This window comes from Dipteris shenzhenensis, chromosome 2, assembly GCF_047967505.1.
Source record: "Dipteris shenzhenensis isolate YYH24624 ecotype China chromosome 2, Dip_SZ_1.0, whole genome shotgun sequence".
Lineage (NCBI taxonomy): Eukaryota > Viridiplantae > Streptophyta > Polypodiopsida > Gleicheniales > Dipteridaceae > Dipteris > Dipteris shenzhenensis.
In genome coordinates this window covers 5,438,150-5,465,087 of record NC_141597.1, presented here as the reverse complement: position 1 = coordinate 5,465,087, position 26,938 = coordinate 5,438,150, and the positions used below count along the sequence as shown (strand labels likewise).

The 26,938-nt window shown below is 41.7% G+C and overlaps 1 protein-coding gene across 1 annotated transcript; it reads right to left on the bottom strand.

The window, feature by feature from the left end:
* Positions 1-13,956: 13,956 nt before the first annotated feature.
* On the bottom strand, positions 13,957-18,924 carry LOC147904269 (pentatricopeptide repeat-containing protein At2g33680-like). The gene has a single exon (XM_087385636.1). The coding sequence runs from the start codon at positions 18,432-18,434 to the stop codon at positions 14,988-14,990; it is 3,447 nt and encodes a 1,148-aa protein (XP_087241762.1). The 5' UTR covers positions 18,435-18,924; the 3' UTR covers positions 13,957-14,987.
* Between the last annotated feature and the right edge of the window lie 8,014 nt (positions 18,925-26,938).

Below are 26,938 nucleotides of genomic sequence, written 5' to 3'. Positions count from 1 at the left end.
ACTATACACTAGATTTAGTTAAAAAAATAGAATATATACAAACCCAAATAGGGTTAGAGTTAGGGAATCTAACCCTTTCGTTTATAGCACTCTATAAGGTTATGAACTCTCAACACCTTCCCTCAAGTTCAACATCATGAAGTAGGCCTTCCCTCAAGATGATGATTCTAGGGAACCAAAGAAGGACTGAGCATTACATTCCATCACACCCCTTTAATGGGAATGTCCTTCCTCTGCGTCAAGTCGGTGTTTTTCGAATAGCTCTTTACCAAGTGGTTTGGTAAAGATGTCTGCAACGTTCTCTTTGTTATCACAATGCTGCAGTGTGATGTCACCAAGGAACACTCTTTCTCTGATGAAGTGCTCTCTGACATCAATGTGCTTTGTCCTGAAGTGATATACTAGATTTTTTGCCAATGCTTGAGCCGATTGATTATCATAGTATATTGTTGTTGCCTTTGACTCATCAAAGTAATATGTTTCTGACAATAGTCTTCTGAGCCATATAGCCTCACATGCACCTGTAGTGAGTGCTCTATATTCTGCTTTAGTCGAAGACAAAGAAACAGTTAGCTGTTTGTTTGACAACCATGATATAGCACCTTGACCAAGGAAAAATGCATATCCCTGTGTCGATCTCCTGGTCTCATTATCTCCAGCATAGTCACTATCACAGTATCCATGCAACCGTGGATGACTTCCTCTGTATTCTATCCCAAACTGTCTTATACCTTTGATGTATCTCAAGACTCTTTTGGCTGCATTCCAGTGAGACTGTTTTGGATTTTCCATAAACTGTGCTAGTGAGCTTACTGCATAACAAATATCTGGCCGTGTGATTGTCAGATATATAAGAAATCCGATGAGTTGCCTATAGTATCTGTCATTGACTGTAGGCTTTTCTGAATCTTTAGTAAGTTTCAAACTCTGTTCCATGGCAGTAGCTGCAATCTTGCAATCTGCCATATGAAACTTCTTCAGGAGACTGTCAACATACTTGAGCTGACTCATGAATGTGCTATCTGAATCCCGCCAGGACTCAATTCCAAGACAATAGTGCATAAGTCCAAGATCTTTCATGTCGAACTCTGCAGATAAGTCTTGTTTCAGTTTTCTGATGAAGCTATCCTTGCTTCCTATCACAATCAGATCATCTACGTACAAAAGTGCAATAGCAATGTCTTCCCCTTGAACTTTGAAGTAGAGAGTATGATCTGCATTGGATTTCATGTATCCCAGATTAGCAAAATACTTGTCAATTCTACTGTACCAACTTCTAGGTGCTTGCTTTAAGCCGTAGAGGCTTTTCTTAAGATGGCAAACCTTATTCTCCTTTCCTGGTTCAACATAACCTACTGGTTGTTGCATGTAGGCTTCCTCGTCTAGATAACCATTGAGAAATGCATTCTTGACATTGAGCTGATGCACATTCCATCTACTGAGTGTTGCTAGTGATATCAAGAATCGTATGGAATCCATCTTTGCTACTGGAGCATAAGTCTTATCATAGTCCTGACCATATTGTTGTGCAAATCCTTTTGCAACTAGTCTAGCTTTGTATCTCTGAATACTGCCATCTGGATTGTACTTCACTTTGTATACCCATTTGTTTGCTATGGCCTTCTTTCCTAGTGGAAGGTCACATAATTCCCAAGTATTATTCTCATACAAAGCATCCATTTCTTCATTCATAGCAGTTTGCCATTCTGGCTTGTCTACTGCATCTTCGAAGTACACTAGCTCTTCTATGGCCATGATGGTAGTCATAAGAGCATAGTTGGTGGTTTCCACCTGAATTGCTTTGCCTTTCTGAGCATATGTCAATCTGGCTAGTGGTCTGCTTTCCCTAGTAGACCGTGTGAGCTACTGTGGCTCTGCTTGGGGTGTTGCTAGCAATTCTTGCTATTCTTCATCAACCTGTTCTGTAGATGACTGTGAAGTCGATGCTTCTATCTCCTATGTAGGTGAGGATTTCCATTCTGATTCCTCATCAAAAGTTACATCTCTGGAGATAATGACCTTGCGATTGATGGGATCATACAATTTGAATGCTTTGCCTTGCTTTCTTCACTGTAGCCAACCATGATGCATTTGCGTGACTTTGCATCCAATTTCCTGCGATGATCATCATGTATGTGGGCATATGCTATGCAACCAAATATGCAGAGATGCCCAATGTGTGGCTTGTGTCCAATGAATGCTTCATAAGGAGTCATACCCTGTATCGGTTTGGTAGGAAGCCGATTAAGCAAATAGTTTGCAGTGGCTATTGCTTCTGCCCAATACTGATTCGGAAGATGCTTTTCACTAAGCATTGCTCTAGCACTGTCTGCTAAAGTCCCATTCTTCCTTTCAGCTCTTGCATTCTGTTGAGGAGTATCTGCACATGTGAATTGTCTTCGAATGCCATGATTTCTGCAAAAGTTCATGAATGCTGAAGGCGTATTCACCTCCTCTGTCTAACCTCATGACCTTGATCTTTCTGCCTGTCTGGTTTTCTACCATGGCTTTGAATTCTTGAAATCTGGAAAACACTTCAGATTTCTCTTTCACAAAGTAGACCCAACAATATCTGCTATAGTCGTCGATGAAAGTCAAGTAATAAAGTGAACCATTGATGCTACGGGTCTAGGCATAACCCCATACATCTGTATGTATCAAATCAAGGTACTTCTAACAAAGTTGGTTCGCTTTTGTTTGCAAAAGTAGCATGCTTCGCAAACCTTTTCAAGAAACTGTAACTTCGGAATCCCAATTTCCATATTCTTATTCCTGAGATCTAACAAGTACTTGAAATTGACATGACCATATCTCTTGTGCCTTAGCAGATGCCTCCAGATTGAGGTTGCTAGTCATAGACATGGTGTAAGAAATGTACTCAAAAGTGTCATGAAAATCTCTGTATGAATCAACTGCAAATACACTGACTATGCCAAATGAAATCTCTGTACCGTTGGTGAAGATAGAACTACAATATATAAAATCTGATCTATATTACAAGGCTTGTGGCAATGATGCCGAGAATAGCCAAGAGGCTTTACAAGGCTGAAATGATGTGCATGATGCCGTGAGATAGCCGAATAGGCTTTACAATGGTGGCATGTGTGTGTGAAATCAAGTGCTATCTGCCCACTGAAACAATTTGCAATGCCTCTGTACTCTCTGAAGTCTGCTCGCTGAACTGATGAACGTAAAGTTTCAAGTAATGTAATGATGTGAAACTGTATGTGAGCGAGCAGATGGGCTGACTCCGAGTAGGTACTAGTCGGGAATTTTGGGCATGGCTTTGGGGAAATTCAAAGCGTCCCCTCTATGGTGATCTAGTCTACTCTGATCTAGATCTATACCAACCATCGAGTGATGAAAGAACAACAAATAATTCCTTTTCTTTTGTTCTTTTTAAGTGCTAGGTCAGAAGTGTCGATGTAGAGGCAAATGTGCATGAAGGAAGTGGTTTTGTTGACGAGGCTAAAATGTGAGTGTAACTTGCACCGAAATGTGTGCGTGATGTGACGAGTGCATAGAGCACGAAAAAACAAGCGACTTTCCTTTTTGAGCGCCCTCAAATTCTTCCTAGATCAAGAGATACGACTTGATCTAGGTGGAGGGGCAAAAGGAGTGCAAATGGTGCTCAATGATGATGTGTCACTGTGAGTCACATGCATTGATGATGTGGCACTATGCCTAGCAAGAGGTGTGTCAATGGAGCCCTGTGCTGAGGTGGCAGAAGTGGTCACATGCAGTGACTGTGGAGCACTGTGTGTGCCTACAAAGGTCAATGCTAAGTGGAGAACTAAGGTGGCACAGATGATGTCAGTAGATGATGTGGCAATGATGACAAGGTAGTGATGATGTGGTAGATAAGGTGATGTGGTAGATAAGGATTGCCACATGGCAAAAATCTAATCAATGAACAAACCCAGGGTCAACTGACCTAGCTCGGGTCAAAGCCTATCTACCATGTGTCGCAAGGTTAGAGCCTTTGGAGATCCGACAGAATCTATTAGATTCCGTCAACATAGGAAAAACTTCATCGAGGAGGCGCTGCAAATGGACCTGCTTTTGATGTAGAGGCTGACAAGGTGCCCCGTTTAGAGCTATTTTGGATAGCCTTGGCTATAGTTGTAGGAGTTGTAGGTAGGAGGCTTGTTCGTTGTAGAACGTAGGCGGGCTGCAGGAGCGTGACTCGTGGAGCAGTTGCTTGCATTGGAGAAGCTGCAGTTGTTCGAGCTTGGACGTCACCTGTAGAGAAACAACCAATCCTGTGTTTTTCTAATCCAGCAAGCAAGAAGATACAAGATACCAGCAATATATCCACCACTCTCCTGCTATGTAAGCCACACCCTTATCTTACAATTTTGACCACATAACTCACGTGAGGAGCTATGTAGAGCACCTAGGAGGAGGTCGTTGTAGCTTGGAAGTCGTCGCACCCGTAGCCAAGGTTGTGCTATTGAAGAGCGTGGGCTGAAATGACAAGAGCTATGGCATAGTGCTTTGGAGCTGAGTTGACAGCCAGGGCTAGGCAGATAGTGTGGAGCAAGAGGCAAGGCTAGTCGATCATTGCTGAATCTAGAGCCACCATGTATGCATTGAAGCTTGGAAAAGGAAGCATGATGAAGTGCGCGTCGATGTAGTCGTGGTTGGTTGGGACTGTTGCCTTATGAGTTTTAGAGCTTGAGTGCTTGGTCCCTCTTTGTTGTAGATAGAATCTATTGTTGAAGCATTGAGCCAATCATGTGCTTCAATGAAGTCGAAGGAGCTAGGGGTTGAGGCGGTCGATTGATGGAGGCAGAAGGCTACAGCTTGTCGTAGTAGACCATTTGGGCTTGGGAGCTATGAGCCGCTGTTGTAGCTGGTTGTGTCATAGATGGCTTGTAGATTCAATTGCAGAGTTGCCTTTGCTGTGTAGTCTAGCTGCTAGCTTTTGTGTTGCGGTTACCTTGCGATAGGGCTATAACCAATGCAATGAACAGGATCAAGACATTAAGCAAGCGATGGACCGAGTTGAAGGTAAAAGTAAAGAGCTTGCTGATGCGCTACGACAGGTCTCAGTGTCAAAGACATTGGAGGAGAGGCCGTGAGCTCATCAAAGGAGCAATTGGAGTTGAGTTGATACTGGAACTCTTGTGACCATGTGCCATTGCAGACTAATGTTTGAAGCACTCTCCTTCAAAGCAAGATAGGAGAGTAGAGATCTCTCCTTAGGTCTCTCTCACAAAGAGAGGAAAAAATGGGACTCTTTCTCTCAAATGAATCTCTCAAAGGAATCACTCACACTCAAGAAATCTAAAGAGATTAACGGAAATCTCTCTATCACGCAAAAAATAGAAATTCTCTCAAAGTGGACGAAATTTTCTTCCAATGAACGGAAATCTTTCATCAATGGAATGAAAGATAGAAACCTCTCAATCGCGCAATCTCTTTCACACTCTCAAGGATCACAATGCCTCAGCAAAAGGCAAGGAAGCTCTAATACCATGACAAAATATGAAGAGGGGACAAGAGAAGAGTGGAGATGAGGAGAGAGGGCACAGCTAGAGAGCACACCACAAATGACTAACTGTACACTAGATTTAGTTGAAAAAAATAGAATATATACAAACCCATTTAGGATTAGGGTTAGGGGATCTAACCCTTTCCTTTATAGCACTCTATAAGGTTAGTGCTATGCACATATGATCACGTGATGGTGCTATGCACACATGATCACATGATGTTGAGCGTGAACTCTCAATAGGTCCAGCTGAGGATAGGTGGTAATGTAGTAGAATAATGAGAGGAGGAGTTGGAGGCAACGTTGTACATCTGTACATTTCGGGTCTAGCCCTTCTACAACTACCTTGCAAATCATTATTAGCCATTGTGGCTTCATTTTAGCCTGGTGGGCTCGGGCCTCCTCTATTTCCTGCCTCTTCATGCAGGCAACCTCTTTTTTGAGTTCTTTCTCTTGATGAATGGCCTGTAAGGTTTGGAGGATCAAGGGGCCATAATAGCATATAGGTTTGCTCCCATTAACTAAAGCATCCATTTCCAAGGATCATAATGCAGCAGGACCCCTTATCTCTAGAACCTAGCCATTCCATGATATTTAAGCTTTTTCTTTGTGTCCCTTGCACTGTATAATAATGTAAGGTCGCTTCACTCCCCCTTCACTAATGTCCTTATTTTTGAGGTTGCAATAAAACCATCGTTTTTGGTGGAGTTTTTCAACTTTCATGCCGTATGCCATCCTATGCCTTGTTTCATCAATATTCTTGAGCTCAATCAGCCTCTCATGGATGGCTTCTTTGGACATCCTTTCTTGAACTACCACCCTTAGGCTTGGCACTATGAACTCCATGGGCATCGGCTTTTACCCCAAAGGCGAGGCTAAAAGGCGCACAATTGGTTGCAACTTTATATGCAGTGCGGTATGCCCATAATGCAATGGTGGTGAGTTTATGTTCCTAGTCACTCTAGCTAGCCTCTACCGTATAGGTCATCATGCAGCATAAAGTTTTATTAGAACTTTCATTTTGGCTGTTTGCTCTAGTGTTGGATTTTCTATGAACTATTAGGAACTCACTCATTAGGATGTGAATCATTTTGTAATGAAGTGACTCCCTCGATTGCTCTTAATTTCCAATGGAAGGCCAAAGCATGATATGACATTCTCATAAAGGAATTTGGCCATTTCTCTAGCATTAGCCTTCTTGGTTGCCTTGGCTTCTACCCTCTTAGTGAAGTAGTCAATTGCCATAATAATATATCGGGCTTGTGTCCCTTTTGCTGCTGGACTGATAGGTCCTGTAAAATTGATGCCTCATTTTCCAAAGGGCTGGTGGTCTATAGTCCTTCTTGTGGGGTACAAAATCTCTTTGGAAGGGGTCACAGTGCTTAGCAATTCAACTACATTTGCAAAGAGAGTAAGCCACCATATTTCAGCTTGTAGTATTTTACAAGCCATGAGCTCTCCTACTACAAAGTATCCTTCTGCAATGCCCGAGTGGGCTTCTTCCAATACCTCAACAAATTCATCGTCATAAACACAGTATTGCATTATGCCATCCTACCCATTCAATATAGCTAGTCAGCTATTAATTGATAAGGTGATGTGTCCTTGATAAGTTTTCGATCCCAATCAATCGACAAGGAATATTGTAGCATCTTACAAATCATCGTCAACACCCATTAAGTCTATGCACAATAATGGATCAACTAGGAGATCATCGTCAAGACCCATTGTTGTGGGATCTCCATTGGGAATTTGAAAATGTGGTCCACCATAAAGTGTGCATGGCTTGTTCTCTTCTCTATATAGAGAAGCACCTAATGGTCCACGAAGAATACAAATTTGTTGCAAACAAGTAGTGATGGAATTTCTTAATAGTTTAGAATATTGCAAGGTCTTCCTTCTCTGTAGTCTTATAGTTCATTTCTACATCATTTAGTTGGTGACGTGAAAAATATATGGGATAATCCATGTTGTACTCTCCTTTCTACTCCAAGGCACACCCTAATGCAAAGTTTGAAGCATCAATATGCACATGGAATATTAGGTTCCAATCTGGTGCTCACAAGACGGAGGCAAAAGCTAAGATAAGTTTAAGAGTTTCAGCCCATATCTTGAACACTTTAGTAATGTCGTATAGACTAATTCAAAAAGTGTTTAGCTTTGATGGGAGAGATATATGTTGCAAGGCATGGTATGAATTGCATGGAATTTCTACAAAGAGGAGTCAGGACTCAATAGTATCAAGTTTTATAGATAGTGAAATAAGGGAAGAAGACTGAAATTCTACATACTATGCATGAGAAAGAAGAAGCAAGCCTAGTAGGGGTTAATGAAGTAGTATAAAAGAGCATGGATGGAGTTGAAATTTCATGGTCTGAATGTGTTAATGATAATTGGCTAAGCAGTCAAACCAGTTGTCTTTTTTTTCTTAATGTGGTTTAATGTATGATGAATGAGGATTGAAGGAAGGCTCCCAAAGCTGGACTGATAGAGGTTGATTTCTAATCATCCACATTCCTCAACAAATGGTGTATCTTGACACCACTTATAGTATGTTGAGAATTCAACAAAATCTTGAATTACTATGTTTAAGTCATGATTAAATCCTCTAGCATGCAACATGTTTTCACATTTTCACTATGAAATACTAAATAATGGTGTATGTATGACTTGTACAGTGTTGCAATTGAACCAAAATTTGGAGTTTATATGTGACATCTAGTTCATTGACAAAAATAATGAAACTTCTAACATATTTTCCAAATAAAACAAAACTAATGAGATAAATAAGTTAATATGCATCTTCCCAAAATGAATGAAATAATGGATTAATTTTCTTAAATAACAAAACCAAAGAGCCAATATTAATGAAATAAGAGATTCCCAAAAATAATGGAATTGATGCACTTGAGCCAAGGGCCAAAAATATGAGAAAAATATGAGAGAGGGTTCCTAAAATGGGAGAATGTGAGGTCTTCTCTACCCATTTCATTTTCCCAAAATATTGGGATTTTCCAAAATTACTAATATGGTGTTCTAGCTTGTTTAAGAGAGATAGAGTTATCTTTTCTTAGAAAGGGCATCTTCCTTGTTTAGGTTATGAGATCTATTCATAAGGAATGTAGGTGAAAATATAAAGAAAACACAGTGGATGTCAAGAGGTATAGAAATGTTGATTTTGATAATCAAAGGTGATCAACTTTGTCTAGTGATAAGCATTGAAAAGATGTTGTGTCCTTGTTTGGCAGTGAGCTATCAGCCACTTTCATACTATCTCTACCTAGGCATGCATTTAATCCCCCGCGACGGTAACCAAGGCAAAGCTTCACACGAATTGCCTTTCCAATTGCTACTTTTACAAAGCCCAACTTCAAAGGATTTGGTACAGCATTGAAAACCTTCAACTTGCCCTCCTTTCCCTTAACTTATAGAAATGTAGAAAATTTTAGCAATATGCTTTTTGCCCTACATGGAAAAGTGTCCTACACGTCAATATGGATGGAACTTCTCAAGATAATCGTTGTTGTATTCTTTAATGTCCGTCACATAAGCCATATGCTAAGAATTTTGCACTCTGTTGTGTGAAAAGTCACCATATCCACAAGTGATTGAAGAGGATTTTGTGTGTGTGAGAGGGGGCATGTTCAAGACTTCACCCTCTCTACCTCTAAACAGCTCCTTGTAGGTGTAGATATGGGTAAAAAGCCTCTAGTGCATAAACTTTGGACTTTTCCTGCTCCCTTCACTCTATAATGTGCTCACAGGCACACATGCATGCATGCGCGCATGCGTGCATGCATGCACACACACACACACATAGATTCTTTATTTCTTTGCCTTCTCTTGAGCTAGTAGAATTTCCTTTGAGCTTTGTGAATTCAACAATCAAATGGAATTTATGTTGATCTTGTGTTACTTTCTCTTGTAAGGAAGCCACATTTGATATACCCTCTTCATCCTTAGGAGGCATCATGTAGGGTAAACCAATGTCTCTTTCCTTCTAGATGTAGTGCATGTGTGTGTAGTGTGAATGTGAGTTTAGTTTGGATGCATAATTGTTTACCCCTATTTTGTACATTGTAATTTGGAATTAAAAATTCCTCCTTCATACATGTACATATCATGATTATGTTAGATAAGTTTTTTCGTAATCCCTCTTGTCTATTAATGGCCCATAAGTACCCCAAACTAAAAAATGTAGAGGACTCCTCCACTGCATTGGCAACTACCACATTTTTCATGCAACTATAGTTGTACATAGTTTGAAGGATGGCTTAGGTTTACATTATGTTATACTCCTAGCATTATGCTTACCTTTTACCTTATTGATATGCACTGTGACATTGAATGCACACAAACCTTTGCTTTTGGGCTTAGCAAATGATAGATGAAGCATTTAAGTCTCACAACAAGAATCTCTTTATTCCATGTCCTATTTGAAAGCATAATTGAGATAAAACTAAAGAAAAGGTTTGGGATTGACCTTATGAATAGCCTGCCTTTTGGTAGTGATCTTGAGAAATCATGGGTCCATTTTGATTATAGCATAGATCCTTTTCTTGGACCACTATGGGTGATCAGGCATACAACCCAAGGTCCTGCACCTTTGTCTTTTTGTCTTTGGAAAGCATTGTTTTGGTGAACTAGGCTATATCAAACCAACTAATTGATTTTTGGGTCTTCCCTTATAGCATTAGGGAGAAACTTACTATTGCAATATTTGAATTTAAAGACGAGGACATTGAAAGCATCGGTTTGATCAACCTCAATTCCATAGGAGTTCGTGACTATGTCAAATGACGGTTTCTAGAAGTGTGGGCTTGATCAGCCTTCATTCCATGGGTCATGGCAAGCTATTGGCATGTGATTTCCACTATCTACAATGGAAGGCCTAACAACATATTGGAAGGAAAGAGAGTTCATGTTGTCTTCTTGTGAAGAATGCAACTCGTTATGAGAAGGTACATTACATTGTGTATACGTGTTCTCTTCTTAAACCTTGTGCCTCATTGGGTGACTTGGTTAAAAAGTGCCTTTTGGAAAGTGTCACATCATAAGGGCATACCCTTCCACAATTGCCCGTCCACTCAATTAATCATTAGTCTAAGGTTTAAGAAAGGTGTATCTTTCTTTTTAATAAGGTTTGCGAAGAGTTACCAACAAGTATGTATTACCAACAAGTATGTATTAGTAGATAGGCTTTGCTATATGCTTATTGATAAGACTTAAATAGATTGCCAAAGAGTAGGCATGCATGGTGAGATCATGTTGGAGAAATAACCATGATAATGAAAATGCTATATTAATGCATATCATGGTGGAAGGGTAAGATAGCTTCTTCATGGTTCAAGCAAGAAATGTCGTAAAATGTTTCGTTTAAAACAAGAGGCACGGGGTGTCGATAGCACTACCCTCAAGAAGAAAGAGTAGAACCTTTGGTGTGGCCATCGTCATGGCGATTCATATGCAATCTTGACCCGAAAGCAAATATCTTACTAGAAGAAGCCAAAAGCACAGGGGAGGCTTTGGGAAGGAATGAGGCACAAAATAAGGCATACACAATAGCTTATGGTCTTTTTCTATCACGGAATGCTCACGATAGAGAAGAACACAACACCTACGCATATGGGAAACAAACATCCATCGAAGGATACCCCACCCCCGCAGCAAAAATGGAGACGGATACATTTACCTTAGATTGTATTAGCACCCACCTTGGATACAACACAAACATTTCGTGCCATTATATCAAACATTTTGTGCCAAGAGTTGACGAAAGAGGGCATCAAAGCTGATAGTATGCCTGATACTTTTTGGCATATAAGGAAAACTTAGTCACAATTCATCTAAAATCCCGTCCGTAACGTATATATTAACTAATAACAAAGAATCCTTGTGATGTTTCGTAACGCTAGACTATTTAGAAGTCCGTGCAGGAGTCGAGGATCTATAGCTTGCTGAGAACTATACAGACATATGAAACTTCTATATCTTTACGCTCTGCACGGAGATCAGCCTTCCAACTCAATTTGTAGGTGGGTTCCCATTCACTTTGCCAATGAGCGATTTGATACCAAACGGGTCGGCCAAGAAAGCTCTGGCGCGAATGGAGCGGCTGCAAAAGACTATTACGACGCGAGGATGAGGAAGGAGGAGCGAGGGCTGGAGAGGCGCCCTCGTCCCGAAAGATTGGCTATCACAGGGGCAGGGACATTGACAACTCTTCGGAAACAGTGACCCCTCGTCTGGAAGTCACTGAGTCCCCTTTACACCCGATGTGCCAGTTTTGAAGATCAATGGGTATTTCCCTTCGGTTTCTCCATGTGGACAGTTCATAGCGTACATCCCAAATCTCTCAAATACGAGACCAGAAGTGGGCATGTGCGTGGTTTGAGCGAATGCATCGAAAAAGTGGAAGGTCTGCAATGAGGGGTTTTCGGAACGCAATGGGACAAGCAAAGAACAGGGTTCATCTACACAACCTACAGCCCGATCTTCCAAGGTGCAAGGAGAGAGGTTTAGGTAGCTGTGGTGAGCTTCAATCTAGAAGACTTAGAGGATTCCAAGGACGAAGTGAACTTGACGACTCAGTTGTTGACGAAGGAGGGAACGGGAAACAGCGCATTTCTTGCAGCATCGCCGGACGACGAGGAGGTGGTGTTCTGATCAGACAGGGACGGGTACAAGAATTTGTACATGATGGATGCAGAGAAGGGGCGGGAAGCGGGTATTAGGGGACAGTGTTCTCATCAAGCAAGGTGGCGAAGCTCATGCGCTCGTATTGCCCACGTGTCAAATGCCCCGTAGCACCTAGGATAATCCGTAGCAACTCCGCTTTAGACGGGACCTAGAAAAGCAACTTTCTCGTTGCTATAGCCTGCCCCTAGCAGGGCAATGCTAAAAAAACTTCTTTGAATTGACAGACCAATAGTTATATGTAAATTCTATTATTGTGGGCCATGGATTTGGGAACACAAGCCAATATTCCACGAACAAACATATCAAATTCTAAGCATGAAGGTTGGTGGGCATAAGAAGGAAATGTGTAACAAGTATCTTTGTATGGTGCTTGCGTTGAAGAATCATTGCATTGTTGCAGATTGCAAAGTTGTGAATAGAATGCAAAAAGATTACACGTAAGAGTTTGGGCCATCTTTGGAGAACGTGCTTCAACGTATTGGCCAAACAATGTCACACTATGAAGGTTGCAAACTCTCATTTTAACAATATGGGTACTGGCATTGGCCATACTCGTTTTGCCATGTGATAGATAGTACTAGACAAAATGTGAAAGTTGCCCATAGTTGCAACTATCACTATGTGGTAGGAGAGGTGCAGCAGGGAGTTGAATTCTAGTAGTAAGCCAAACAATTCTCCTCCCATTAGTGAGGTATAATAGCATAACAAAAGTCATGCTATTGATCCCACTATCCTTGAACACGTTGTTAAAGGAAAACTAGACACTTTATCAAACTTCAAAGAATATCAGCACACCTTCATGAAAAGTATGTTTTGATCAATAAATCACACCTTAAACCTCAAATTTACCATTACAAGCTTTGCTAAACATGATAAACTTCCAAATAAGAATTCAAAAAATAGAATAAGGGACCTACAACTTCATAACTGCTTGATTGTTGCATACACTAATCGCTTCATATATCTCACGAAAGAAAATTGATTTCTCTCTACTTAAAAGACACAGCTTCTTATAGACCATGACCTTTCATATCTATGTCCTATGATTCTCCATTTCCCTTCCAAAAAGACTAAGGCTAAGCATAGGCTTAACACTTGGCACACCCGATGGGCAGGATTTTGAAGGTGAACCCACAAATGATTACAGTAGTACAAAGTCAAGTTTTAGTCTACTGAGTGTCCCTAAATAGAATCTTTAGGTGTGGTGTCATAGTGGATAATACTTCTGTTGATGTCACAATATAATACTTCTGTCAAAACTTGTCTTCATCTCTTCTAACGTATGCTGCTTTTTCTGATAATCAACCAACTTGACATCCTTGTCAAATTTGAAAATACGGTGTGCATCCACTTACCCATATCATTAATTCTTGAAGGCAACTCTATTGTCATGCCAAGGATAACCAGTTGAATATTCTATAAGGTTTTTGTTATCAGATCTAGATCTTTCAATTGCTACTGTATATGATCTGAGAGACACATTTTTGATGTGTAAGCTGCTAAACTATATTTATATACCTTTGTAAGACTAGAATAAGTCCAATCATACAAATTTCTTGTGTATTCCTTGATCTTTGCTTCTATAATCAACAGCTTCCTTGGCTAGATGCCTCACAAGATCTGAAGGGGTTGAGCCCTTCCCTAATTTATCATTTTCACCTGAAATGGTACACGTTATAAGTTACACATTTTCCTCTTACAATTCTGAAGGGGTTGAGCCCTTCTCTAATTTATCATTTTCACCTGAAATGGTACACGTTATAAGTTTGTACAAAGATTCGGTAAACTATTTACCCCTGATCTAAGACTAGTATATCCAATCTTACAAATACATTTTTTAAGGCCGTGGGTGCTGCCATGGAGATCCTCTGGCCAGACCTTTGGGAGCCTTTCCAGAGTCAAGACAATAAAGCACGCATGCTTGCTTTCAATGAACTGAGGCGGAAAAGAGGAGAGTGAAAGGAAGAGGAAGATACGAAGAGGTAGGCAAAGGAAAAAGGGAAGAGAGAGGTCAAAAAGGAAAGAAAAGGATGCAGATAGGGAGAAAGGGGGGGCAGGATTGTCACTAGGAAAGGGCAGACGAAATGTTATTCCTGTGCTTTTGAGTAGCAAAAACAAGATGAATGCTCATAAAGCATTCAAAAGGCCTGCCTCAGATGCGTAGCTTGGAAAAGAGAGAGAGAGAGAGAGAGAGAGAGAGAGACGACTTCAATGTGCATGAAGGAGAAGAGGGAGAGAGAGTGGGGGAGAGGGGGGGGGGCCTTGCCTTGAAATAGAAAGAGAGAGAAAGAGGGAGTAGGTGGAGATAATCAATCATAAAAAACAAAAACAGACAAGTGGACCAATCAACAATTCACAATAAAAACTTCAAAATTTTCAAAATTTTGCCCATCTCCGAAGCTGAAGCCTCCACTAAGGCCTACCCACAGCAGGGCAGGCCAAAAAAAAAAGGAGGATGGGAGGGAGAGGCCCCTTATGAGCTGCAATGCGGAAGGGCAGGAGAGATTGTGAGAAGGGACACACATGGGAAAGTTTGGGGAGCTGATGGGTGCACAAGAGCCACCCTTTGGCGCCATGGCAATGGTGGTAGGGGAGTGCGAAGAAGTAAAAGTGGGGGGGGGGGGGAGGGAAAGAGCATCAGATGGAGAGGCCTGAGGCGGCAAAGAGGGCGGGCAAGGCCGAAGGATGAACCCCACAAAGGGCTGTGCAGAAGGCAAAGGGCGAAAGAAGGGCACGAGGGGAAGAAAGTCAGCGGCAAGCTGAGGTAAGTGAGAGTGTAGCACAACTCCATCTAAGCCATAGAAGGACAACCTTGCGACAATGTGCGTCTCAAGACCAGATCCAAATATGGCACATGCCCTTCCCGCTTCACTCGTGAACCCAAGATTTCTAGCATTGCTAAAACATCCTTGCTTTGGTTGTCACCCACCACAAACTCATGCACACTCTTGTGCACTTCAATCAATGCAATTGCAGCCTTTTTCTCGGCCCCTGCTTGTTCCCTCAGGTCCTCTACTCTATACACATCATCCCACCTGGAAGCACTCGCATAAATGCTTGCCATGAGAAGATACGAAGTGGCAAATTCTGGATTCATCTGTATCAGACATTGAAAGCATCTCAGTCCTAGTTCTGCCTCCCCATAAGTTTTACAGGCACTCAGCAAAGCTGTCCACAATTCCTCAGATGGAGGACACCGCATTGTTTCAAGAAATTTCTCTGCATCATACAAATGTCCTGATCGTGCAAGCAGATCAACCATGCAAGTATAGTGCTCCGTTGTCGGTTTGATGACATATTTTTCTCTCATCACCTTGAAATACTCTTGGCCCTTCAATAGCAGGTTGGTATGGCTGCATGCAGTAAGAAGACATGTAAATGTAGTTGCATCGGGATTCACACCATGTTTTTGCATGTCCTCAAAAATTTGTATAGCCATGTTACCCTCATGATTCACACCATATCCTTTTATCATTGCATTCCATGACACAACATCTCGGACTGGCAGCTTGTCAAAGACCTCCCGTGCCTCTAAAAGTGAGCCACATTTACCATACATGTCAACCAAAGTGCTGCCAATAAAAAGATCTCTTTCAAAACCCTTTTGTGCGATCTCCATAGTTATTTCTCGTCCCTTGCCTATGGTTCCCATGCTGCCACAAGCTTTCAAAACACAAACAAGCATTACAGCATCCATAGAAAGGCGCTCCAGTTGCATCAGTTCAAAACATGTCAGCGCTCGTTGGCCAGCTCCATGTTCTGCATATCCTGCAATTAGGGCAGCCCACGACACAACATCTCGAGTGGGCATCTTGTCAAGGACTTCCCGTGCCTCTGAAAGTGACCCACATTTGGCATACATGTCAATCAAAGTATTACCAACAAAAAGATCTCTTTCAAATCCCTTTTGTGCAAGCATAGCATGTATTTCTCGACCCTTGCCGATGGCCCCTATGCTGCTAGAAGCTTTCAAAACAGTGACATAGGTTAGACAATTTGGAGAGACACCTTCCAGTTGCATCTGTTTGAAACATATCAGTGCTTCCTGGCCATGTCCATGGTCAGCGTATCCTGCGATTAGTGCTGTCCATGACACAACATCTTGAGCTGGTAGCTTGTCAAAGACTTCCCAGGCTTCTGAGAGGGAGCCACATTTTGCATACATGTCAACCAAACAGCTGCCAACAAAAACATCCCTTTCAAGTCCCTTTTGTGCAATCTCAGCATGTATTTCTTGGCCCTTCCCTCTAGCCCTTAGGCTGCCAGAAACTTTCAGGACACACACAAAAATGACAGCATTTGGAGAAATACCCTCCAGTTGCATCTGTTCATAACATTTCAGTGCTTGCAAACCAGGTCCATGTTCAGCATATCCTGCAATTAGCATGGCCCATGACACAGCATCCCGAACCGGTAGCTTGTCAAAGATATCCCATGCTTCTAAAAGCCAGCCACATTGGGCATACATCTTGACAAGGGTGTTGGCAACAGAAAGATCTCTTTCGAATCCCCGTCGTGTGATGTCAACATGTATTTCTAGCCCCTTACCTATGGTTTCTATGCTGCCACAAGCTTTCAAAGCACAAGCAAACGTTACAGCATTCGGAGACACCCCCTCAAGTTGCATCTGTTCAAAACAGTGTAGTGCCTCTTGTCCGGGCCCATGTTCGGCATATCCTGCAATTAGTGCATCCCACGACACCACATCTCGAATCAGCAGATTGTCAAAGACTTCTTGTGCCTCTGAAAGTGAGCCACACTTTGCATACATGTCAATCAAAGTGTTGCCAACAAAATGGTCTCTTTCAAATCCTTTTTGTGCTATGTCAGTGTGTATTTCTCGGCCCTTGCCTATGGCTCTTATGCTGCCACAAGCTCTCAAGATACAAATAAATGTGACAGCATTTGGAGAGACACCGTCACGTTGCATCTGTCCAAAACATTTCAGTACTTCTTGAACTGGTCCATGTTTAACATATCCTTCCAATAGTGCCCCCCATGACACGATATCTCGGACTGGCATCTTATAAAAGGCTTCCCGTGCCTCTGATAGTGAGCCACATTTGGCATACATGTCAATAAGAGCATTGCCAACAAACACATCTCTTTCAAATCCCTCCTGTGCAATGTCAGCATGTAATTTCCGGCCCATGCTTATGATTTCTCTGCAGCCACAGACTTTCAACGCACAAACAAATGTAACAGAATCTGGAGAGACACCCTCCACTCGCATTTGTTCAAAACATTTCAGCACTTCTTGACCAGGTCCATGTCCAGCATATCCCGCAATAAGTGCATTCCATGATACGATGTCTCGAACTGGTAGCATGTGAAAGACCTCTTGTGCCTCTAAAAGTGAGCCACATTTAGCGTACATGTCAACTAAAGTGCTGCCCACAAAAAGGTCTCTTTCAAATCCCGTACGAGCAATCTCACAGTGTATTTTGTGACCTTTGCCTAAGGCTCCTATTCTACCACAAGCTTTTAAGACACAAACAAAAGTGGCAGCATTAGGAGAGACACCCTCCCATTGCATCTTTTCAAAGCATTTTAGTGCTTTATCACCCCGACCATGTTCCCCATATCCTGCAATTAGTGACGCCCACAACACAACATCTCTGGTTGGCAGCTTGTCAAAGACTCCCTGTGCCTCTTCAACTGAGCCACATTTGGCATACATTGTGACCAAAGTGCTGCCGACAAAAAGATCATCTTCAAAACCCTTTTGTAGAATCTCAAAATGAAATTCTCGGCCTCTTTTCAAGTCTTTCAGTGTAGCACTAGCTTTTAGTAGGGAGTTAAGCGTGTATCTGCTAGGTTGTATGTTATTTTCTTGCATTTTCTGGTACAGGTTGAGAGCCTGCTGCGTTTGACCAGATTCTATGTACCCTGATATAAGGGAAGTCCATGAATGCTCAGTCGAATAAACCAACTTATTGAAAGCCTGTTGAGCATAGGACACACTTCTACAATCCACCAACATTGGCACAATGTAGTTTCCCAAAGCCCTATTAGCTTCCATTCCATTACTTTCAATGTGTGCATGAACACGCTTGGCATGAGCTAAATTCTTCTTTTTCCTGCAGTTTTGCAAGATGCAGATAAAGTTCTGGATGGAAGGCAGCTCAGCACTTCGGTCTAATATACTGAGTGAGCTTAGCATCTCCCAACTGCTGCACTGCCGCAGTTCTTGTGCATCCATTTGGACTTCAGACGTGAATCCGGCCTTGCAAAGCATGCCAGATCGTTGGCCAAGCAAAGGTTTCCAGAATTTAAGCACGCCTGCTCTCGCTTTGTATGTGTTGAGCCTTTTGTTTCTCGAACGTGTCTTTGAACTTCTACGAATAAACCGCCAAATCTATGGTTTAAGACCATGATCTTCAGAGCATTCCTCTTTGGCGTGTCCCGCCACCGAGGGACTCCTGCAATAGCCTTTTTGTGGCTCCCAAGCAGGAACGCAGTACAAAATCGAGACTGAAATTTGGTGATACAAAATATCAGGAGGTCTGAGCAACTCTGAACACGAACTTTTCAAAATACATGGGAAAGGGCCAGCCAAAGAATACCGACTCTTTTTCAGCTGACCAAAGGTTGGAGGATGATACTGAAGCTTGTAGGACTGTCGCTCCATCCCTTGTGTGTCACAAAACACAACCCCCCAAACCGGATCTGTGGCGAAGGATATGAAGGTGCGGGTGAGGTGATAGCCACTCATCCTGTGACTTGAATGTCTCCGTACAAATCAATAAAGAAAACAAGTAGATTTATAAGCCTCTCTAGTGCCATCTTATAAGCCTATTGCAATCCAGAATTTTTGGAAGTGCATTTTCTCTATTGGACAATATGTTGACTTTTCTTCATTGGACTTGAAATGTATACTTTAAAGTGGTTGACACTCTCTCTCCCCCCTCGAGTCTTCATACAAACCATCTCCACCTTTCCTCCCTCGCCCCCCAACCCCCTTCCTCCCCCACCCGTCTCTCTCTCTCTCTCTCTCTCTCTCTCTCTCTCTCTCTCTCTCTCTCTCTCTCTCTCTCTCCCCTTTATCTCCTGGAGTCTTCCTCACACCATTCCTTTTTGTTTGCTTTTTTAAACTTGGACAGGCCTTATGAATGATTAAATATCATTCACCTTGTTTTTGGCAAAGCAGAAATTAGCAATTGTTTAATTTCAAGAGAGAACTATTTGTCTAATTGTTGGTAGTGTGTGCCATTGAATACTAACATTGAATGCGTCCCTCCTTCAGCTTCGTCCTTGATTGCGGCACCACCATAGCAGACAATCACACCTGGCTCAGCCATAGCTCCAGCTCCCCCTCCTCTACTTCCCTTTCCATCCTCGCCCATTCTTTCTCGCCCCTCCCCATTCTCCTCCCTCCTGATCAATTCCCTCATCTTCCCCTCACGCCCTTTCTCCTTCAGCTTCCCAGTCTTGCATGGCGGTTGCTAGATCCGCCTATACTTCTATCCCTTCGCATTCCAGCAGTATAACCTCTCCTCAGCTGTCTTTTCCATTGCTGCCGTCCCTTTCACCCTCCTCTCCGACGCCAACATCCCCAAGCCATCCGTTCTGGCTCCAGCAACAACTCCAGCTACCTCTTCAAGGAGTTTCCCATCAACATTGAAGGACAAATTGATGTAATGGGGTGTACCAAGGGGTACAAGGTTTGTGTGAGATTATGGATCTAGATGCCCTACTGAGCTCACATATGATGTCATACATGGAGTGTAACTAGTGCCTATATATTGGCCATCTCTCATATGAATAAACACGCTTTTTCTTCATCTTGTGTCCACACCATGTTTCCATTGATGCTCCAACATGTGGTATCAGAGCTTGGTTCATCCTCCTTGAGCCCTCCTTGAGTGCCATGTGGCAGTCTTCTTCTTCATCTTCCTCAAGCTTACCATGCTCACCCACTTCAAGCCTGAGCTTGCAACAGCTTGATCTTCCATTTCACTTAGTAGTTTGCCTAGATCTTTCAGCCCCATGATCTTCAGCCTACGGCGACTCTACTGATTGGTGGGATGTGGAAAACTCTAGTCGTTGTATCATACCATTTGACTATATGAGCACTATGTAGGGGATGTCTTTCTCTATTTTCGATCTTCTTTCTATTGGTCTCTTCAGGATGCTCATTCCCATAGACACCTTCCTCTGGCCCAATTAGAAATCTTTTATTACTATTTCTGGTTTTGAGTTCATTTACTTTGGTCAAGTACAAATGTACATTTTTCAAAATGAAATATCTCTTTTACAAGAAAAATGTGTGCGTGTGCATGTGCATTACTTATTTCATTAAGGCATCTACTTCTCCAAATAGCCCACATGCTTAGCTTAGTAACACATCAATCAAACCCCATAGCAGCCACAACATAACGGCAAACACCTTTTGTATCCACCCTTGAAATGTGAGCGGTGTGTTCTTCAGGCCAAAATTCATCACATTGCTGGCGAACACCCCCCATCCTATCACAAATGTTGTTTTATCTTTATCTTCCTTGGGCATCTGGATCTGGTTATACCCACTGAACCCATCCAGAAAACTATACACCTTGTGCCCAGCCACTGCATCTAACATCATGTTGCAAAAGGGCAGAGTAAATGGATTGGTTATAGTAGCGGCATTCACTTTTTTTGTAGTCCACACAAACCCGATGTTTGCCATTCTTTTTTAGAACAATCACGATGGGTGACAACCATGTGACCATCCACCGAATAGATAAAACCAACTCTGAGTAGCTTATCAATTTCTTCTTTTACCAACTTTGCATAGTTTGGATTATTCGATATCTCTACTACACAATTGGCACTGCATCTTGCTTGAGGTTAATGCAATGTACACAGGCTTGGGTCCACTCCTTTCATGTCCATGTAGTCCCAATCAAACACATCTTTGAACTCTATTTACAACTGCACCAGATCCTCCTTAAACTTTCCTGTCACCTACACACTGATTTTCATCAGTTGCGGTTTTTCCATCACCCCAAGTTTGATCCTCATATTCTTCCAAGGCTTCTTTCATCACATGCTCATTCCATTTTTGCTATGCAAAACTATCCTCCACTTCTTTTTCAAATTCTGAGTCCGTGACCATTTTGTCATTTTTTTCGGACCCTCTTAGGTTTTTCGGCTGAAACCTGACATAACTAGGTTGGTTTTGCTAGGTACTGGTGCACAATGTTGTTCACATCCACTTCAAACATAGGTATAATTGACAGGTTCTCATCCAAGAATTCTTGTTCCTCATTGTCATCCAATTCTATAAGCATGATAACACACTGTGCAATCAATGGTCTATTCTCCTTCTACATAACCACCTACTGCAGAGTCATTTACAGCTGTAGTTTCTTTTTCCCACTTCTAACTATGATTTTAGATGCCCCAATCTTGCTTGATCCGTGTTGTCTTGAACCAAGGCCGGCCCAATAGCATCGGGTAAGACAAACCCCTTGTTCCATTTTTAGGACCACAAAATTTACTCTGTGTGTCATTCCCTCAATGCTGATTTATTGGTTCTGAACAATGCCCATTGGTTGAACACGTCATTGATCTACCATCCTTATCTGGAATGGGTCCTCTTCCCCATGTCTCTCAACTGATCCACCAAGCTATCATTAGATCGATCTCCCACACGCACTAAGGCTCTCAATTGGGTAGTTTGGTGTATCTCCTCACTTGCTACATATTGAGGCAAGACAACAAGAGCAAATTCCATGTGAGACATGGATTTGCACTTTATTTGAGGTTGAGATAGAGGAGCACTTTGCATTGAGATGCCCTATATGCTGCGAGACCCATGGATGTCATCATTGTCTATCGACGAATGTTTCATGTCAACTTAGACATTTTTTGGTCCATCTTAATTAATAGCATGTGGCAATTTTTCTCCTTTAGACTCAGACATAGAGACTTGCTCCTATGAGCACAAAGGAGAGTCCAAGAGGGCCCATAAGTTCCTAGTCGAAGGATGAGCTTAATTTCCTTCCTTGACAAGTAAGCCCTCACCAAATCTAGATCCAATGCCAACGTAAGATCATCTTGCCTATCCTTATCTGACTGTTGGAGCTGGTACAACATACATCATACACAGGTCCCATCACTCAGATGGCTAGATGATTGGATGGCCGATGGCCAAGGATATTTCTTCCGTTTGTCCTTTGCATTTAAGTACTCTCCCATAGATTGCATGGTGTATCTATTTTCTCATTTGATGCACCATCCTTGGGTGTGGATGCCACCTTTAGTGGCCCCAACCCTTAAGCTTTCATTGTATCTGGGTTTTTTAAATCTCATAGACCCTTCATTCTTTCTAAGATGTTATTAATCTCTCTCTCTCTACACACACACACACCCCACACACACACACACGCACACACGTGCATGCACGCTTGCACACACACATTTTTGGGTGAAAACTTGAATGCTTTATAGCTATCCCAAAACTGGGAAGCTGAAAAAGTATATCAAGAGAAAATCTCTGTGTAGGACAAATATATATTATATTCTATGTAGTGAGTTTGTAGACAATCAAAGACTGATTGCTACAAAGAACAACAAAAGAAAACAAAAGGAGAAAATGGGGATCACCAAAGACTTTGTGGTTTCTATCTTCCCTGAGAGTCCAAAGTGCCCAGTAGCAAACCCAGGTAAAGAACAACTCAAAATTCGACTGTCGAGGATATACCCCAAAAAACTAAAAAAGCTTCCTGAAAGAAGCCTGAGGAAATCTTGTCACAATCTCTGTCGAAGGATAGACAGAAGAACCCCCAACAGAACATGCCATAAAAAGACATGTTGTCAAAGAGGGACCTTGGACTGCCAAATGTGTCCCAATCTTTTCCACCACCATTTGATTGATGCAAACCCCAAATCAAATTAGCTCTATCTGATGCCCAAGGTGGAGATAGCAAAACATTATATAAAGATGACACTATAATATGAGACAACTTCAAAGGACGAATGGACGAGTATGCTAGAGGAAGTGTCCAACCTTGAAGCATTTCTTGAAGTTCTAAAGGTAGTAGTGGGGATGAAAAGGCTGAAGCATTCGAGTAATGACTTGCCATACATGACGATAATGCATTTCTAAAGCATATTTTCAGCAGCCAAAGCAAAGGGTAGAAGAGTGCCATCATCATGAATGGCATCTGCCACAGAGGAGATCCCATTTGAATTAATAAAATATGAGCATATGGGCTTTTGCAAAGCCAATGGTGGAGAAAAAACTCGTGACCAGTGGGATGCTCTCAACTCTCAAAGAGTTGCCCTACAAAGAGTCACGGCCATGCCAAGCCAAGTGTGAATGAGAGAATATGTTTCCCATCCAAACACATTTGAGAAACGAGAGGGAAACCTTTGACCTTTCCTTCAATATTGCCCAACAAAAAATCCCACTGAGTAGGTTTCCAATAGCCAAAAGCAGTAGTAGTAATTTGAAGAAGCAAGAAGTGCATCATAGCAGCCCAAGGGTGATAACCATGTAGGAACTGTAGTGTCATTTCCCCTTATGAGCCAGAATGTGCACGTGAATATTGAGAATATTCAACCCCCATGCAATTTTGGTGAACATAACTGCTATATTGGAAGCAAGCGCAAGCTTTTCTTGCTATGCTTCAAACACCTAAAAATTTCCATGATGGTGGACACAAAGGATGTAAGATCTCCTTTGGTAAAAATGATCAATGGAAGATAAAATTGAATGTAGACCACCAAAATAGAGCAAAGGCCAAGTAGCTAACTTCAAATATTCTAGCTTTTTCTTTAATTTGGCAAGAACCCAATCAATCTATTGAGGATAGGTAATTGTCCAACCCAGAGGATAACCAAGATGGTGTACCAGCTGAGTGGGCAAAATAAATTCCCCTGGCCATACCATATTATGCCAATCTTTAGAATGCAAAGGCAACAAGAGAGATTTCCAAAATTTGACATGAAGGCCAGCAGTCGGCCCATACAATGAGAGAGCTGGCATAAGCAAAGCATGGTCCCTTTCAGCATTTTGTGGCACAAAAAAAGAATCATCTGCATAAGCCTAAGCAACCAGAGGGTGACTTCCAAGAATGTGTAAGCTATGTAGCATGCGAGTTGCCACCAAATGATCAATATAATGAAGCATAGGATGCGTGGCTATAGCATAAAGAATAGCACAAAGAGGATAGCTCTAGCGAACTGAACAACGGACTGTCCCAGGTTCAGAAATGTCCCCCGACAAGATGCATGTAGCTTTGTTGTCACCGTAGAGACAAAAGATGATATGTTGCAACTTTTTACCAAAATCCAAAGCTTGCATGGTCTGAGCTATAAAATCCCATTGGATAGTGTCAAAAGTCTTTGCAATATCTACTTGCAACAAGAGAACATCCTGCTCTATATACTTGGAATACTCAATCCCAACATAGGCATTTGCAATATTGTCAGTGATATGCCTACGAGGAATAAAACCATATTGTGCTGGATGAAGGCCATCATGCAAATATTCTTTGATACAATCAACCACCATTTCGGTGATGATCTTATGAATCACATACACACCACCGATCCCACCCACACACACACATACACAAAAGTAGCTTCTAGTTGTTCAACACATAGTCTCTAATCACATTAGGCATGGGTGACCCATGTACACCTTATAGTCTCCCTTTTAATTCACTTCCTTCCGATAATCCTTGGTCAGTACCACACTCAAAATAATTTACATTTGAGTGCCTAGTGACAAAATATGAAGAGGGGAGAGGAGCAAAGTGGAGATGAGGTACACTAGATTTAGTTGAAAAAGTAGAATACATACAAACCCATTTAGGGTTACGGTTAGGGCATCTAACCCTTTCCTTTATAGCACTCTATATATGATAATGCTATGCACATGTAATCACATAATGTTGAGCGTAGTCTCTCAACACTTCCCTCAAGATCAACATCATGAAGTAGGCCTTCCCTCAAGATGATGATTCTCGAGAGTTGAAGAAGGACTAAGCATTACATTCCATCACCCCCCTTTAATGGGAATGTCCTTCCTCTACATCAAACCAAGAGCTTGTTGGTGTTTCTTAAAAAGCTCTTTACCGAGTGGTTTGCTAAAGATGTCTGCAACATTCTCTTTGCTATCAGAATGTTGTAGTGTGATGTCACCAAGTAACACTCTTTCTCTGATGAAGTGCTCTCTAACATCAATGTGCTTTGTCCTGGACTGATATACTGGATTCTTGGCCAATGCTTAAGCCGATTGATTATCACAATATATTGTTGTTGGCTTTGATTCATCAAAGTAATCTATTTCTAACAATAGTCTTCTAAGCCATATAGCCTCACATGCACCTATAGTGAGTGCTCTGCATTTTGCTTCAGTCGAAGACAAAGAAACAATTGGTTGTTTGTTTGACAACCATGATATAGCACCTTGACCAAGGAAAAATGCATATCCCTATGTGGATTTCTTGGTCTCATTATCTCCAGCATAGTCACTGTCACAGGATCCATGCAACCGTGGATGACTTCCTCTGTATTCTATCCCAAACTGTCTTGTACCTCTGATGTATCTCAAGACTCTTTTGGTTGTATTCCAATGAGACTATTTTGGATTTGTGATAAACTGCGCCAGTGATCTTATCAATCGCATAACAGATATCTGGCTATGTGATAGTCAAATATATAAGAGATCCAATGAGCTTCCTGTAGTCCCTGTCATTGACTGTAGGCTTTTCTAAATATTTTGTAAGTTTCAAGCTCTGTTCCATGGAAGTGGCTGCAATCTTGCAATCCTCCATATGAAACTTCTTCAGAAGACAGTCAGCATATTTTAGTTGACTTATTAAGGTGCTTTTTGAATCTCTCCAGAACTCAATTCCAAGACAATAGTGCATAAGTCCAAGATCTTTCATGTTGAACTCTGCAGATAAGTTTTGTTTCAATTTCTTAATGAAGCTATCCTTGCTTCCGCTCACAATCAAATCATCTACGTACAAAAGTGCAATAGTAATGTCATCCCCTGGAACTTCGTAATAGAGAGTATGATATGCATTGGAATTTATGTATCCCAGATCAGCAAAACACTTGTCGATTCCGCTGTACCAAATTTTAGGTGCTTGCTTTAAGCTATAGAGACTCTTCTTGAGAAGGCAAACCGGCGGATTCTCCTTTCCTGGTTCAACATAACCTGTTGGTTCTTGCATGTAGACTTCCTTGTCTAGATAACCATTGAGAAATGCATTCTTGACATCCATTCCATCTACTGAGTGTCGCTAGTGATATCAAGAACTATATGGAATCCATCTTTGCTACTGGAGCATAAGTCTCATCATAGTCTTGACCATATTGCCATGCAAATCCTTTTGTAACAAGTTTGGCTTTGTATATTTAAATGCTTCCATTTGGATTGTACTTCACTTTGTATACCCATTTGTTTGGTATGGCCTTCTTTCTTGGTGGAAGGTCACATAATTCCCGAGTATTATTCTTGCATAAAGCATCCATTTCTTCATTCATAGCAGTTTGCCATTCTGGCTTGTGTACTGCATCTTTGAAAGTACACTGGCTCTTCTGTAGCCATGATGGTAGTCATAAGAGCATAGTTGTTGGTTTCAACCTGAATTGCTTTGCCTTTCTAAGCATATGTCAATCTGGCTGGAGGTTTGCTTTCCCTAGTAGAATGCCTGAGTTGCTTGGTTCATCTCGGGGTGCTTTTAGCAATTCTTGCTCTTCATCATCAACCTTTTCTGTAGATGACTGATCGGTGCATCT

What these genes read in the sequence shown, in the direction of transcription:
- LOC147904269 (XM_087385636.1), bottom strand. Translation starts at nt 18,434, where the DNA reads ATGCTTTGCAAGGCCGGATTCACGTCTGAAGTCCAAATGGATGCACAA.